General features: G+C 42.2%; 2 protein-coding genes across 2 annotated transcripts in view; one reads left to right on the forward strand and one right to left on the reverse strand.

Moving 5' to 3' along the window:
- LOC137628704 (uncharacterized) overlaps positions 1 to 3001 on the reverse strand; it is a 39500-nt gene extending 36499 nt beyond the window's left edge. The window contains exon 1 of the mRNA XM_068359865.1: positions 2800 to 3001. The gene's annotated coding sequence lies outside the window, so the exon portion shown is untranslated. The remainder of the gene's footprint in view (positions 1 to 2799) is intronic.
- A 4178-nt stretch (positions 3002 to 7179) lies between these two features.
- The window catches only part of PolE1 (DNA polymerase epsilon catalytic subunit 1), a 67657-nt gene continuing 58106 nt past the window's right edge, over positions 7180 to 16730 (forward strand). Inside the window, exons 1-2 of the mRNA XM_068359891.1 lie at positions 7180 to 7395; positions 16077 to 16206. Of these exons, the coding sequence (XP_068215992.1) occupies positions 7328 to 7395; positions 16077 to 16206 (198 nt within the window). The 5' untranslated portion in view covers positions 7180 to 7327. The remainder of the gene's footprint in view (positions 7396 to 16076; positions 16207 to 16730) is intronic.

The following is a 16730-nucleotide window of genomic DNA, read 5'->3' on the forward strand; positions in this document are numbered from 1 at the left end:
TACAATGACGCTATTCGCTCAGTCTCACGCATATCATCATTACCGCTGCTCACGCTGTTATCATGACACTGGAGGAGCATATTGGATTATTATTATTATTATTATTATTATTATTATTATTATTATTATTATTGTTGTTGTTGTTATAGTTATTATTATTATTATTATTAATTTTATCATTATTATTATTGGATTATTATTATTATTATTATTATTATCATTATTATTATTATTATTATTATTATTATTGTTGTTGTTGTTATAGTTATTATCATTATTATTATTATTATTATTAATTTTATCATTATTATTATTATTAATATTATTATTATTATTATTATTATTAGCTAAGCTACAACCCTAGTTGGAAAGCAGGATGCTATAAGCCCAAGGGCTCAAACGGGGAAAATAGCCCAGTAAGGAGAAGAAGAAAGGAAATGAATAAACTAAAAGAGAAGTAATGAACGATTAAAATAAAATATGTTAAGAACAATAACACCATTAAAATAAATCTTTCATAGATAAAGTTTTCATGACCAAAACCTAGTAGGTTTGAACAACTATAAGGGGTTAAAGTTTTGAAATTCAAAAAGAAAATAAGGACTTCAGATTAGAAGACAAATTGCACTACCAATTTTCCTCGATTGTTGAACATAATCATATTTTAGTTTTTTACTTATCTTTAATTTCTATTACAAGTCCTTCAAGAGCTAGACCCATTAATTCCTCAGAGATACATCTTGTTGTAGACGTTTCCTATGAGATTGTTTTTACCTATCTTTAATTTCTATTATAAGTCCTTCAAGAGCTAGGCCCATTATTTCCTTAGAGATACAACTTGTTATAGACGTTTCCTATGAGACTGGGCAGGATTAGGGTAAATGGTATTCTAGATGACCTTTCAGGGGAAATAACTAGCATGTGCATATAGGGCCTTATAGGCCATCTCTAATATCCCTAAAAACATATTGAAAACTTAAAGATAGGTTACCAGTTTGGCAAATTCAGTTCATGTTTTATAGGTAGTAGGTTGGCCAACCCGTCAACATAACTACCGCTAGAGAGTTATGGAGTCCTTTGACTGGCCAGACAGTACTACATTGGATCCTTCTCTCTGGTTACGGTTTATTTTCCCTTTACACACACACACACACACACACACACACACACACACACACACACCGAATAGTCTGGCATATTCTTACATATTCTCCCTTGTCCTCACACACCTGACAACACTGAGATTACCAAACAATGCACTGTAATTGTTCAGTGGCCACTTTTCTCTCGGTAAGAGACTCTTTAGCTATGGTAAGCAGCTCTTCTAGGAGAAGGACACTCCAAAATCAAATTATTGTTCTCTAGACTTGGGTAGTGCCATAGCCTCTGTACCATTGTCTTCCACTGTCTTGGGTTAAAGTTCTCGGGCACACTGTTCTATCTTATTTCTCTTCCGCTTGTTTTGTTAAAGTTTTCATAGTTTATATAGGAGATATTTATTTTAATGTTACTGTTTGTAGAATATGTAATTTTTCCTTGTTTCCTTTCCTCACTGGGCTATTTTTTCTGTTGGAGCCCCTTGGCTTATAGCATTCTGCTTTTCCAACTAGGGTTGTAGCTTAGCAACTAATAATAATAATAATAATAATAATAATAATAATAATAATAATAATGTTCATTCCTATTATAACTTTCAATCTTATCAAATAATTCCCATTGGTCCTGCACCAAACAAGATATACGGAACTCATTAAAATCTTCCCTTTAATTTATATGTTTTCTGACATTCTTATGCAATTAAGCTATTATTGTTAAAACATTACGGGCTGCTTGTTCGAACAAGAACTAGTTGGTGTCACAGGAAAATCGTCCCCTAGACTGAAGTTCTCTCTTTGAAAAAGTAGCCTGGGCTCACACCCCTCCTCCGGGGGGAAAAAGTAGCTTCCCCAGGGGGAAAAGTAGCCTCCCCCAAGGGAATAGCAGCTCTAGCTTTTACCCCACTCTAGGGAATATTAGTCTGCGCAAACTTGGAGAAAAGCTAGACCCTTTTTACAGACTCTAGGTAGACCTAGGAAATGTACCTATCTTTCCTCCCTCGTAGCCTGTAAATCCGCAGGGGGATAATAACTTGGATTGTTTCCTTCCCTGTGGAAAAGTAGCCTGGCTTGTTTTCCCCGTGGTGAATTACTGGTCAAGTTTCCTTCCCTCGTGACTATTCCCCTCAGCGCTAATCACAGAACAAGTGAAATAAATGAATGCATCATAACCTCCAATAAAACCTTCATAATTGAACTCGATTAACTCAAATGTTTGTAACGTAATGTTAGAGTTATTATTTTGTTTGTTTCGTGATCGGGTGAGTGTATGGAAAATTTTAACCAAAATGGGGGAATAGTATTCTGGGTTAAAATTTCCCCTTAGGGAATTTTGGACGGGAGGAAAGCAAGTTAATACGCCGGCACATGATAATTTTGATATAAGTAAAAACGGCCAGAATTTCAATATGTCAATCTATTGTCATACTTAAGTAACGTATTAACTTTTCTGTAAGAACGTAAAATTATAATTTCCCGAGAAGGTGAAAACTTATGAAGTAAAAAAGTGTAGTATAACATCTCCTAAAAGCTCATTATTTTCACTTATCTCGTAGGTCTATCGGGAAAAAGCAAGGAATATTTCAAAGCACGTTTGTTAAGATGTCGCAACAATAAGTCTATCATTGGAAAAGTGAAAAAGAAAGACCTTGAATTGTTTTCTTAGTCAAAACTTATCCTTAAAAATAAAAAAAGGCCTACTTACTTAAAGAGCAGCCACTAAACTAAGCGTAGCCTCACTTCTGGTGTGTTCTTCAACTCTTGCTAATTTGACGAGGTAGTAATAGAAGTACATTTTATTGCAGTAGGAAACCAAATCAAGATAACACCAGTTTTGACCGAAGTGAGCGAAGTAGAGACAGAACGTTTCCCTCTAAGATGCCCAGACGAAGACTGAGCAATAACAACAGCCTTGAAGTCTTGAACAACTCCCCTCATCACTCTCACTCTCTCTCTCTCTCTCTCTCTCTCTCTCTCTCTCTCTCTCTCTCTCTCTCTCTCTCTCTCTCTCTCTCTCTCTCTCTCGTAATGACGAACTGATTGAGCGAGGGCGTTGCTCTACGCTTAAGATGTTGTTTCGTGCCTTGATAAATGTCACTGTGCATCGTGACAACATCAACGGAACTTCTTCAGTGCTGTTGTTTTGTTTGGGTCCATACCTAAGTAAACAAACACGGTTAGGAATTCAAGCAAAGTTATAAATGAAATATTGACCATTGATTAAAGCTAATCTTTTTATTCTCTGTCATATCTTCGGTGAGACAGAGTTCAAAAGGCGCATATGAAATAAACTGACAATAAGTAGACTATTTGCCTTATTAACTTGAAATTCCAGCGGGCGGCCACACCTACAATGAAGGATCTCATATTATAACGATCATTTGTGCGTTTTGTATTGAGGATTTAGAATACTACATGTGAAAAATGTATGATGATGAAACAGGATTAACTTTCCTCCGAGACGCCAGGGAAGTTTGAAAGCTCTGTCATTTCCGGTTCTTGCATAACCTTTGCTCTTCAATCGCTTCTCGTCCTGATGCCGCAGATATTAATAGTTTTACTTCCATTTTTCCTTTTTAATTATCCTCCCTCTGGTTTCTTGGCTAAGAACCAAATATTACAAACAATACCGATGTAATTCACATTGTTATCCAATTACTCATCGTGATATTAATGTGCCCATTTGTCATTAGATTGTAAAATATAAGTTATTTATGTGAATCATAGGAGAGTTTGTCGTATATTATTAGCATATTTATATTTTGATATAACACATGTTTTTATTCTAGAATTATGTTTTGCTTCGATGTCCTTTTACCTCAGTGTCTCAATCATGTCTTCTGTCTTTCATTTGCTACAGTTACTCAGACTTAGACATATGTTCTTCCTCTTCTTCTTCTTTTTCTTCTTCTTCTTCTTCTTCTTCTTCTTCTTCTTCTTCTTCTTCTTCTTCTTCTTCTTCCTCTTCTTCTTCTTCAGAGGACTCTGGACGGAAGTGAAAAATCATTCCCTTAAACATATTTACGGAATAAATTAGTGAGTTTTTCTGATTACTCGGTAGCGTAACTCTTTGTTAGCAACGCCTTTTCCTTATAACCATGAGCTTCAGTGAGCTAGCTTATTTTCAGGTTTCTTACTAAAGTTAGGAAAATCTGATATTACGCCAATATTTGGAAAGTCTAGTGGTACAATATTACTATCATTATTATTATCATTATTACTTTTGTTGTTGTTGTTGTTATAATGTAATTCTAAAAATAATGATTTTAATAATGATAATAATAATTCTATGTCTTGAATGAGAAAAGTACAGTATTCTAGGCTTAATTTTTTATTTGAAAAAAATAATTTTCCCATTTTAAATCTAAGTTTTCAAATAACTTTTCTTATCGTCTGGATTAGCCTGTCTATTTCCTTAACAACAACAACAACAACAACAACAACAACAACAACAACAACAACAACAACAACAACAACAACAATAATAATAATAATAATAATAATAATAATAATAATAATAATAATAATAATAATTTCATTTTAGCAAAAGAAAAATAGCAATGTATAAGCATACCACTACTCTAAAAGGAAAGACACATCTCCTCAATGGAGCTTAACTTCTAAAAACAACTTTATATATCAACAACTAGGTAAACATTTCAATATTTAATTGTATGGTGAAGTATGGCATCTATCGACGGAACATACACAATTCTGCAATAAATTAAAGGTTTATTCATTCAAGTGTATTTTTCCTATACAACTTTGTACTTAACGTGTATTCATCTCTCGTTGACTGCGTCTTCAATTATAAATATTTGCAAGAAAATAAAAATGCATTTTTACAGTTATTTGTCAGAAACTATGCTGTCCACAATAAAGTTGATTTTTATAGAACTTTATATCTTCCTCTATGTATCCTCTATCGCCTCTCACTACGGCCTCACTCCTAGGATTTGTCACAAAAGCTGAAATATCAATTCTCCTTTGTACTTTATATCTCCTGAGTCCTGGTTCCTGCTGGCTGATTTCTCGATACTCAGTCCACAGCTTTTAAACCGTGAGCCTAGTACTCCAACAGGTCCAAAGTATTAGTACCTATGAACAATTCATCATCACTACTTATAATCTATCTAAACCACTTTCTTTCCACATCACATATATTTAATCTTCATTGTGTAACTTACATCTTTTGTTGGATTACCGAAATCTTTCAATCTAATGTTTTTAATGTTTTCTGTCTGAAACTCTTTGCATACTGGTATATACTGTTTTTTTTTTTATCTTTATCCATCTATATGTCACAGTTCATATCATCCTCATTTTTTATGATTGCATTTTAGGTTTGGCGTATTTAAGGATTGTTCATGGTATTATTAATGAAATCTCTACGTGGGCAAAGAAGAAGCATATACCCATAAAATGAGAGATGGATCTGTTTGGCATTCATCATCATAATTGCATCTTTGGTGCTTCGTTACCATTTCACTTTTTCCACATTAATCACGCACTTTTTTTTTCATATCTCTATCACACTTCTCTCCTGCTTTATTCAATATCCCTTTTCCTTCTCTTTTATTTGTCTTCATAAACTTTAAAAAGCTTTTCTGTAGTTATCGTCTCTGAATATTTCTCTCCACTCTCATTTTATTCATTTCGTTTTTTTTTTTTTATATTTTTGTATTGTGATTTTTATTTCCATTCTTTATTTACCTTGCAGTATATTTCACCCAATTTTTATACTCCTGGCTCCGGTTCCTCGTTGTTTACACCACGAAACTACAATTGTAGACACTAAAATAAATCGTAGGTTCAAAGCGCAGCCATCTAATGGAAGTTTATCATCATAAGTTTCCGTCTACATAAACATCATGATTTGTTCAATTTAATTCCCAAATACCAATACTTGTTTAACATATATAGCTATTTTTTCAACTTTTATATTTCGTATTCTTATATAATTTTCTTCATATGTGGTGTAGAATGTCTTTTTATCCTCAACATTATCTTCATCATCATCATCTCCTCCTACACCTATTGACGCGAAGGGCCTCGGTTAGATTTCTCGCCAGTCGTCTCTACCTTGAGCTTTTAATTCAGTACTCTTCATTTATCATCTCCTGCTTCACGCTTCATAGTCCTCAACCATGTGGGCCTGGGTCTTCTAACTCGTTTCGTACCTGGTGTATCCCAGTTAAATATTTGGAGAAGTAATCTCTTGAGGAGTCCATCTACCCCTCATCATGATCTCATCCACATATGTCACCTGGGAAATCTCTCTTACAGTTTAATTTCTAATCCTTTCCTGCCATATAACTCCATACATTCTTCTGAGGGCTTGGGTTATATATATAACCGTTGGCAAACATGATAAAAATTATCTTCACAGGACGAAATTTTTTAATATTTATTTTCTACCCTCTTCATGGGAGTTATATTTTGCGCTATTAACTAATTTATTTCTTATATCTTTGGACAGAAAGAAAAAAAAAAACTGCAAATTTTCATAAATCTTGCAATCGCCTGTGTGGCTTTTCGTAAATTTCAGTTTTAGTGTATAGGTTAACGCTCTGAAAACCATCAGTGGTGTTAAAGTTTTCTCATATATTTGATCTTCAATAACTTTTATAAGATCGCTGTATTTTTTCACACTAATCAGAATCCAGTTATCTTCTTTTATATTTTTTTCCATTATCATATTTCTCTAGTTTGGCTTATGATTAGGTTCACCTCTTTTAAATATTTTGTTAACTGTTTTCACAATTTGTTGCCTATTTCCTATAAATTAATGTTATCTTTTTATTGTCTCTTCTCTCCGATCATGGGCACTGTTTACATAATACAGCTTCCCATTATTGCCTCGCTATCTTTATAAACACCTGCAAGAAGTAGATTGCAGTTATTTTCACAACGGTATAATTCAATTTCTAGTAATGTTTGAATTTTCCATGAAAAAACTTTATATGGGATTCAAAATACTTAATATTATTTTATGAACTACAAAATAGTTATCAATCTTCAAGAATACTGGCCTGAATTACTAATTATTATTACGAAAATCACTGTTAAAATAACGATTTTGGCGCGCTTTTTCAGCTGATTTTTGTTTATCTTTCTGTTAGTGGTTGAAGTGTAATGAAACTTTGATTATTATTTAGTAAAGCTTAAAGTTGACATTGAAGTCAAATGGAACTGTGATCGTAAATTTGCTAAGTGTAAACTCAACCTCAGCAATGGTATTGCAAAATTCGGGAAGATTCAGATCTGATAAGTCGGACAGAAACAAGGAAGGTGATGCTGCGTAAGTGAAATGAAAGTCTTACAGTTTTACCCTTCATAGTAAATAATATTTTGATTTTAAACTTCGCTAACCACACCAGACCATGATTGATTTTATTTGGATATTATCTAGACTACCTTAGGTTAAGCTATGATACTTTGTGTTAAAAGGTAACATCTGTAAATCAGAATTACCATAGGTTAGGCCTAGGTTAGTGACACTTGTATCATGTCAGGGTTAGCTCATGTTTTTCTTTAAATTATATCGACAGTATTACAGTCTTTAAGTATATATCGTACAGTATTACAGTTCGTCTTACAGTCTCCTTTTTAACGAAGACATCTGTTGATGCTTATGACGTTCACGGATATTAAGGCGATATGTACCAACCTAAGGTACCCCACTTTATATGGACTATATTATGCATGATCTAAGGCAGTAAATGGAAGACTGGAAAGCTTCTCTACCAAAAACTTTTGTGCATTAGTTCTCGGATTGGCGCCATCAATTGACGTGTCCAACTAAAATTCACTGAAAACACCATGTCAGTAGTACACTGCTGTAGGTATTGTTAGTGTACTAGGTGTATGTTTGATAGTGGCCACCACCTTTATGTATCATGATGGCTGACCTAGAATACAGTACAGTAGTTTAAGATGGGTCGCAGGGCAACGCCCCACCCCCCTTGTTAGGTAAGTAGGTAAGGACATGGCACGTAGGTTATGTTATGGGGAAAAGGTTAGGGCAATTCAAGCAGGAGGAACTGGCTGCAGATATACAAAGGCTTCAAATATACATTTTGAATAAATCACATATGTATTTATCATCATTCAGTAGTAGTGACAAAGGTAAATCATATTAAGTGCTCCTTTTTTTTTCTCCTGAATCCTGGTGTAAACAAAAGCATGGACTGATGAGCTTCATCTGTTACTAACGAGGGAAAATACTCAACTGAAATAACGATTTTACGGTCTAACCTGTACTTTCTTTGATGCCTTATATTATCGTGTGTCGATGTCTTTGTCGATGTCTCACAGGATGTGATAGGAGGATAGATGTGAGAGAGGCAAGAGAGCGTGCTAGAAAGAGGAATGAATGGCGAGAAATTGTGACGCAGTTCCGGTAGGCCCTGCTGCTTCCTCCGATGCCTTAGATGACCGCGGAGGTAGCAGCAGTAGGGGATTCAGCATTATGAAGCTTCATGTGTAGTGGATAACGGGGGAGGGTGGGCTGTGGCACCCTAGCAGTACCAGCTGAACTCGGTTGAGTCCCTTGTTAGGCTGGGAGGAACGTAGAGAGTAGAGGTCCCCCCCCTTTTTTTTTTGTTTCATTTGTTGATGTTGGCTACCCCCCAAAATTGGGGGAAGTGCCTTGGTATATGTATGTATGTATGTATTATCGTGTGGATACGCACCATCACTCTTCTATTACTTGTTCGCACAGTATTGTGTGAATAATGGCTTATGTGCTTTGCCAGTAAGTTTTGATTTTCATATAATGCATATACAGACCAAGCAGGAACGTCGATGTCTGGTTGAATCCTAATGTCAAGTTTAATTCTGATAGTAAAATACTCCAGGCTTAAAGCACTATTTGTTCCGTAACTGAAATACAAACCATGCTATTTAATATGGGTAATTACTTTCGGCGTAGCTGAAATGACGAGCCATTAGAATCTTAACGAGGGTTTACTACCCCACCGCTAGTTAGCGGGGGGTAGGGAGGGTAGCTTGCTCCTCCCCCCCTCACACACACCAGTGCTTGAGCTCACTTTGCTCTCAGAGGTGTCCGCTGTCACCCTCCCCTTCTTTGACAGCCATTGGTAATCTTTTTGCTTTTCCTTTGACAGAGTGTGTGTGAAGTTGGCCTCTGCGATGCGTAAGTATCCTGGATTACCTGACCGCCCTTGTGGCACGTATATGTCGGCGGTCGAAACGGACCCCCACACCTTGTGTCCTTACTGTAGGGGCCAGTTGGTGTGATAAGAATAATGTGTGTGGTGAGTGTAGGGAGTGGTCTACCTCGCAGTGGGAGAGGTTTTCTTGGCGCCGGAAGAAGAAGTCCAGACGGGATATTTCTCCTTCGAAGGTTTTTTTGAAAGGAGAAAATCCCAAGGGCTCTTCTTCCATGGCCCAAACCTCCTCCGAAACTCCCACTCGATCGGTTTCTTCCGAGAAACTGTCGAGTGGTAGCGTAGGCCGTAGTTTTGTTGACCGATCTCGGGGTTTTGGAGAGGGAGTTGCCTCCCATAGCGAGGCAGCTCCTCCTCCTTCCCCGGGGGAGGATTTTAATGTACCTGTATCTAATAATGATTTGTTGCAGCTTTGGGCTTCCTCGGGGCTTGAGGGTTCGCCCTCCAAGGAAGCCTTGTTTGACATGATCAGGTTGGGGGCAGCTGTCAAAAATCGCTAACTTTAGCAGAGGTTGATCCTTTGTCTATCGTCGACGTTGTTGTGGCAGAGGCTTCTGATGATTTGTATCAAACCTCTGCTCCTGATGTTGCTGATGTAGCTGAAGGCTTAGTTCCTCCCTCCGAACATCCTTCGAAGGAAGAACTAAGTCCAACGGTCTCTCCTGCCGGTGATTCTCCCCCTCGGGGGAGTTCACTCACAGAGACTCCTCTTCGGAGGACTGCTGATGGTCAGCCCGCTGACCCCACGGCCCCCAGAGGGCGTATAAGGCGTAAAGCCCGCCTTCCTCTTCGCCGTAGAGGCCTTCCTTCACCTCACAAGGGTGTTAGGAGGCGCCTCTTCGGTTCATCATCTCCGCAGTCCGCCGCAGAGGAACCTCGCCGTCGTTCTCCAACTCTACCAGCTACATCCCTGGACCTCTCCGCAGATCGTTCGCGATCTCCTTCGGTGGAAGGTCGTCCTTACAAAGGGCACGCTGACCTTCCACCCGCCAGACTTGCTGACCTGCCGTCGCCGTTCCTGGCTGCTGACGCGCTGTGAGCGCCAACTCATCCCGTTGTAAAACGGGCAACGGTCCCTTCGGAGCATAAAGGGGTTTCGCACAAATTTGTGCATAAGTCCCTTACGCGCCAGGTCTCCCCTACGCGCCAACGATCACCTGCGCGCAAACGCTTGCTTGCAGATGTTCCTGTTATAGCGCGCCAGCGCTCTTCTGATCGCCAGCGCGTTACTGCGCGCCCTCATCCTGCTGCGCGCCATGCGCGCCCCCGTTCTCCTGCCCGCCATGCGCGCCCCCGTTCTCCTGCCCGCCAGCTCTCGCCTACGCGCCAGCGCTCGCCTGCGCGCCAACGATCTCCTGCGTGCCCATGATCTTCTGATCTAGGTGCAATGGGGAAGGTAACTTCTTCCCCTGCTCGCCAGCGCTCACCAACGCGCCATCGATCGCCGACGCGCTATCGGACCCCGCTTGCACGCCATCCTTCACCTGCGCGCCATCGCACGCAGTCTCCGACAGGCGCCCACGAGATTGCACACGCGCGCCCTGTGCGCCCACCACCACAGTCAGATGTGCGCTCTCATGCGCGCCCGAGCGCAAGGGATATATCTCCTGCGCGTGCGCCCCCAACGTTATCGCCCTCACAGGCTATTCGGCCAGATCCTCGAACAATCGGCTTCGCGCGCCCTCTGCCATCTCCAGCCCGCTCCCCTGCGCGCCCTCTGCCATCTCCAGCCCGCGCCCCTGCGCGCCATCGCTCGCCCGTGCGTCCTCGCCATCCCCCTCGCGTGCGCGAACAGTCTCCCGCGAGCGCCATCGCGATCCCACGCGTGAGGCTGCAGGACAACGCGCGGCCAGGTCATCATCATCCCCCCCCTCCCCCGGCAAGCGCAGAACAGCGCGCTCGCCGGAGGGAGGGAGGATTCCGGATAGGTCCAGGGACTTTACTCATTCTTTTTTTCAGGCAAACCCTCCTTTGGTAACTCCTCCTAGGGATCGAATGCCCCTTCCCTCCAGAGGGAGTTTCTGACAGCGCAGCTGTCAGTCAGCAGCCTTGGTTTGGGTCCCTGGTCAGAGCGGTCATGCAGGCTTTAAAGCCTGTTCTCTCTGAGCTGGGCCACAAATCATTGGCAGCTTCTACTCCCCTGAAGAGGAAGAGAGGAGTATCTGACGTGGTAACTTCTCCAAGGGCGAAGCTGACTCCTCGGAAGTCTTTGAGAAAGGCCTCCTCACCCCCCCAGACTTTCACTCCCTCCCCTTCGGACGAAGATTTCCCATCCTCAGGGGAGTCACGCGAGATGAGGCGTTCCCCCATCGCACCAATGAGGGAAACAACATCTCGCGCCGGGAAGTCTTCTCAGGTAGGGGTGGAGAAGAGCCTCCCACCATCACTGTTGGAGTCCTGCATCCCTCCCAGGAGGGAGTCGAAGGACTCAAAGACTTTGCCTAAGTCATCCTCAAGGATTAGACCGAAGCCAGCCAAGCCCTCAGAGAATGTCCACGAGTCCCCCCAAGAAGAGCCTTTGGGGACAGGAGACTTTGCTGCTAGCCCTTCAGGAGGGAAGCTGCAGGAATCAGAGCATGCGTTTTGGCAGGTTCTGACCCTTATAAGGAATCTCAATGGGTTTGTGGATCCAGAGATTCCCCCTCGTGAGGGCAAGGACACGGTCTTGGAACGAGTCATTGGTATTCAAAAAGCCTCAAAGGCCAACGCGGCTTTGCCCTGGTTTCAAGGGGTTAAGAGTGCTAGAGACAAGGTCGAAGGCCAGCTCTCCGAGCTCGCCTCCTCCAGCCGATCCAGCGCCGGCAACAAACTCCTCCCACCTCCTCGTGTCCATCAGAGGAGGTACTGTGACATCATGGAGGAGACTTGTTTAGCTCTTCCCCTACACCACTCTTTGGAAGAGCTTACCCGGGGAGTCCCTCTATAGAGAGAGACTCCAACCGGCAAGTCTCGTTCTCGGCAACGGAGATCCTTAGCCAGGAGAAGGTGGCGAAGTGTGCCATGCTGGCAACTTCGTGGCTGGACGTCTGGCAAGGGTCTCTAGGCATCCTTTTACAATCTGAGGACTTGTCCAAAGAGAGTACCAGGAAGGCCATGTAGACCTTTTTACTCTCAGGCACTCGTACAATCGAGTTTCTAGCCCACCAAGTCTCGAACTTGTGGGCTAATACCATCTTGAAACGTCGAGATGCGGTGTCTGAGAGATTCCACAAAAAAGGTCTCCAGTACCGAGATCAGCAGGCTCAGACATTCTTCCATCATGGGGAAGAACTTGTTCGAGCCTAAGGACGTGGAGCAGGCGGCTGAGAGGTGGAGGAAGTCCAACCAGGACTCTCTCCTACATAGAGCTTTAACATCGAAGCCCTATAAACCTCCAGCAACCCAGCAATCACGTCCTACCAAGAATACGAAACCGGCAGCTACAGCGAAGACAACGGTGTCTAAGCCCTTTCCTGTCAAGGACAAGAAAGGCAAAAAGTCCTCCAGGGGAGGAAAGAATCCTAGAGGGAGCGGCCGAGGCCGCAAACGCTAGGATTGGCAGTCCCCCTGCATGTCCACCAGTGGGGGGATGCCTACAAAGTTGCGCAAACAGGTGGCAGCAACTCATGGCCGATTCCTGGACGATTTTTGTAATCAGTCAAGGATATCGCGTCCCGTTCACAACATCTCTACCTCCCCTGACAGCGAATCCAGTGTCGTTGAGCTCCCTTGCCATGGGATCGGCAAGGGGGAAGCCCTTCGGGCAGAAGTCCAGACCATGTTGAAGAAGGGCGCTCTCCAAGAGGTCGTCGACGGGTCCCCAGGCTTCTTCAGTCGACTCTTTCTTGTAAAGAAGCCGTCTGGAGGCTGGAGACCAGTCATCGACCTCTCAGCTCTGAACAGGTTTGTCAAGCAGACCCCGTTCAGCATGGAGACTGCAGACACGGTCAGACTTGCAGTGAGACTGCAAGATTTTATGTGTACACTGGACCTGAAGGACGCGTACTTCCAGATCCCAGTCCATCCGTCTTCAGGGAAGTACTTAAGATTCAGCCTAGACAACAAGGTGTACCAGTTCAAGGTGCTGTGTTTCGGTCTCTCCACAGCACCACAGGTTTTCACCAGAGTGTTCACCCTAATATCGTCGTGGGCACACAGGATCGGCATCCGTCTCCTGCGTTATCTGGACGAATGGCTGATCCTAGCAGACTCGGAGTTAGCCCTTCTTCGACACCGAGACAAACTTCTGGGACTTTGCCAAGATCTGGGGATAATGGTAAATCTCGAGAAGTCTTCTCTGCTTCCCACTCAAAGACTGGTATATCTAGGCACCAATAGACACCAATCTCCACAAAGCCTTCCCATCAGACGACAGGATAGCAAGGCTGAGGAGGGTCGCGAGTCCTTTCCTCAGACGAGAAGAGCCTCCAGCCCAATCGTGGTTACGTCTCCTCGGTCACCTCTCATCCTTGGCCCGTCTAATTCCCAACGGTCGCCTCAGAATGAGATCTCTCCAATGGCAACTCAAGTCCCGGTGGAATCAGGGTCACAATTCCCCGGACGTCATGATCCCTATGGGTCCTGCGGAACAGACGGACCTTCAGTGGTGGGTGACAGACGAGATGGTCTACCAGGCAAAGTGGCGAGTTTTCTGTGGTTGGTGTCGTGGAAGGGGTATCTCTCCACTCGATGCCACTATTCCAGCAATAGCGGAGTTCTTCGTGTATTTGCGGGAAGAAATGCGCCTTTCAGTCTCGGCAGTGAAAGGCTATCGCTCAGCCTTAAGTCTAGCCTTCAGGCTCAAAGAAGTGGACATTTCTTCTTCGCTGGAACTTTCCCTACTCATACGAAGTTATGAACTTACCTGCCCTCAGTCGGAAGTGAGACCTCCTCCATGGAACATGGTTCGAGTTCTCAGGTCTCTAAAGAGACCTCCCTACGAACCATTACGCCAGGCTTCAGATCGCCACCTAACTTGGAAGACGGTGTTCCTGCTAGCCTTGGCCTCGGCCAAGCGAGTCAGCGAACTTCATGGTCTCTCGTATGACATCGCCCATTCAAGGGGATGGGGGGAGGTAACGTTCAGATTCGTCCCTGAGGTTGTTGCTAAGACTCAGAATCCGGGAGTGCCGGACCCTCGGTTCGACTCTTTCCAGATTTCGAGTCTTCGTTCTGTAACAGATGACCCAGACCATCTACTGTGTCCAGTAAGGAGTCTGAGGCTATATCTCAAAAGAACGGCTGCAGTTCGTCCCCAAGTGCAAGCATTGTTTGTGAGGACTGGGAGAACAAAGAGGAGGGTTACCAAGAATACCATCTCGGCATGGATTCGTAGGGTGATCCATCTGTCCCTGAATTCTTACCCTCCTCCGTCACGTCGCCCTAGAGCACATGATGTCAGGGGCGTAGCTACGTCCCTGGCCTTCAAGAAGAACTTTTCAGTGACGCAGGTTCTACAAGCAGGGGTGTGGAAGCGTTAGACGACCTTCACAGCCCACTACCTGCAAGACGTGACCCACAAGAGGCTTGATAAGTTCTCTATCGGCCCTGTGGTGGCTGTACAACAGCTGGTTTAAAACCTCTGGCTCCTTAATGGACAAGTAGCAGAAGGTTGAGGGCATTGTTACTCGGTCTTAGTCTGCATGAATGAAAAGGTTTGTCTGGCCCTTATTCTTTTCTTCATCCTCCCCTCTCTTGGGGAAAGCAGCATCCAGGGTTCTCTGCACAGCTGACCTCGAACCACTGCAGGTAAACCATGTTTCCTTGTGTTCCTAGTATTAAGCTAACACTGTCACGTCCCCATACCCTGACGAGGTGGTATTGGGTAAGTCCTAGCCTAAAGTTTCCATCTGAAGGACTACAGGTCAACTTCCTAGGACGAGTCACACTTCATACCTTCACACACAGCTTATGTAGGCTGCAGCCCTTGCACTGCAAGGTTCTAGCGAGGTGCAGGGACTCCTTATTGTTGAGTGCTGACACACTCAGATATTGAGTCCCCGTGCAAAGCCAAAAGCCAGTACTGGCTGGGACTTGCCACCCTTCCTAAGGGGTGAGTCACCCATATTAAATATCGTGGTTTGTATTTCAGTTACGGAACAAATGACAAATTCGTAGGTAATTTGTATTTTTCCTAATTATACAAACCTTAGCTATTTAATCAAACTTGCCCGTCAGCCCTATCCCCCGTGAAGTCCTACCTCTAAGCAAAGTGAGCTCAAGCACAGGTGTGTGTGAGGGGGGTTGGTAGCAAGCTACCCTCCCTACCCCCCGCTAACTAGCGGTGGGGTAGTAAACCCTCGTTAAAATTCTAATGGCTCTTCATTTCAGCTATGCCGAAAGTAATTACCCATATTAAATAGCTAAGGTTTGTATAATTAGGAAAAATACAAATTACCTACGAATTTGTCATATTGTTTAGCTGATGTTTCCTGAAATGGATGTGACCCCACTAAATTTTAAGATAAATTCTTTATTGAAATGATGTTACTATACTTTTTAGGTTAGAAAGTTAATTTTAGATTATTCTGTTCTGCTTGTATTTCGTGAAGTAAATTCTTTATTGAAATAATGTTATACTTTTTAGGTCTGAAAGTTAATTTTAGATTAATCTGTTCTGCCTTATATTTCATGAGTTAACTGATATTTGATTAAATTTAGATTAGAGTTCAGTATAGTATTGCATTTCTCATCCAATCTCACTATTAGCAGGTGTAGAAAGTATGCCTTGTTTATGCCGTTTTGTCACAATACTGGACAGTATATCAAATTTTGATTGAATTATGCATTTTAACTAATATTAATTTTACAGTTTACAGGATGATGGATCAGATCGACGTCTTCAGCAGAGTTTGGAAAATGACTCTGTTGATGCAAAATTTGGCTTTCACCGTTACAAAGAACCTGCAGAGAAAGTTGGATGGCTGCTCAATATGCATCCAGTGAGTTTCAAATGTTACAAACTTATTTTAGTTTAAGTTTGCTCTCTTTGTGTACCCTGTACTATAGTTTTGCTGTTATTTTTGTCTGTAATAGCATAGTTAATTGAGCCGTAGGATGTAAGGTGACATGATTAAAGGTATCATAATGGAATAACACCAGGTTGCTTATGCTAGGTTCTTTATATAATTGATTTGGATTTGGTTTTACCTGGTTCTTATTTTCTTCAGTGATTATAATTTTGTCCTTTACTATTCTGTTATGTTTAAATGCGTACTAGAATCTATGTAAGCCCATATGCCAATGAACTTAAAAACAGTCTGATATGTAATAAGAATTTACATTTTGTTGGTCATTTCACAGTTTTACTGTTTGATTTATTCTACTTTTCTACACCAATGGAAGGGAGGTTGTAGGTGTTTAGCAAGATTTTACTTTGGTAATATAATTGAATCTAGGGCAGTCTAAATTTTGTGCTGTAATTGTTGATGTCCTTAAGACAAATTTCTTGTTGGCAATAAGTGAT

Source organism: Palaemon carinicauda, chromosome 2 (assembly GCF_036898095.1).
Source record: "Palaemon carinicauda isolate YSFRI2023 chromosome 2, ASM3689809v2, whole genome shotgun sequence".
Classification (NCBI taxonomy): Eukaryota; Metazoa; Arthropoda; class Malacostraca; order Decapoda; family Palaemonidae; genus Palaemon; species Palaemon carinicauda.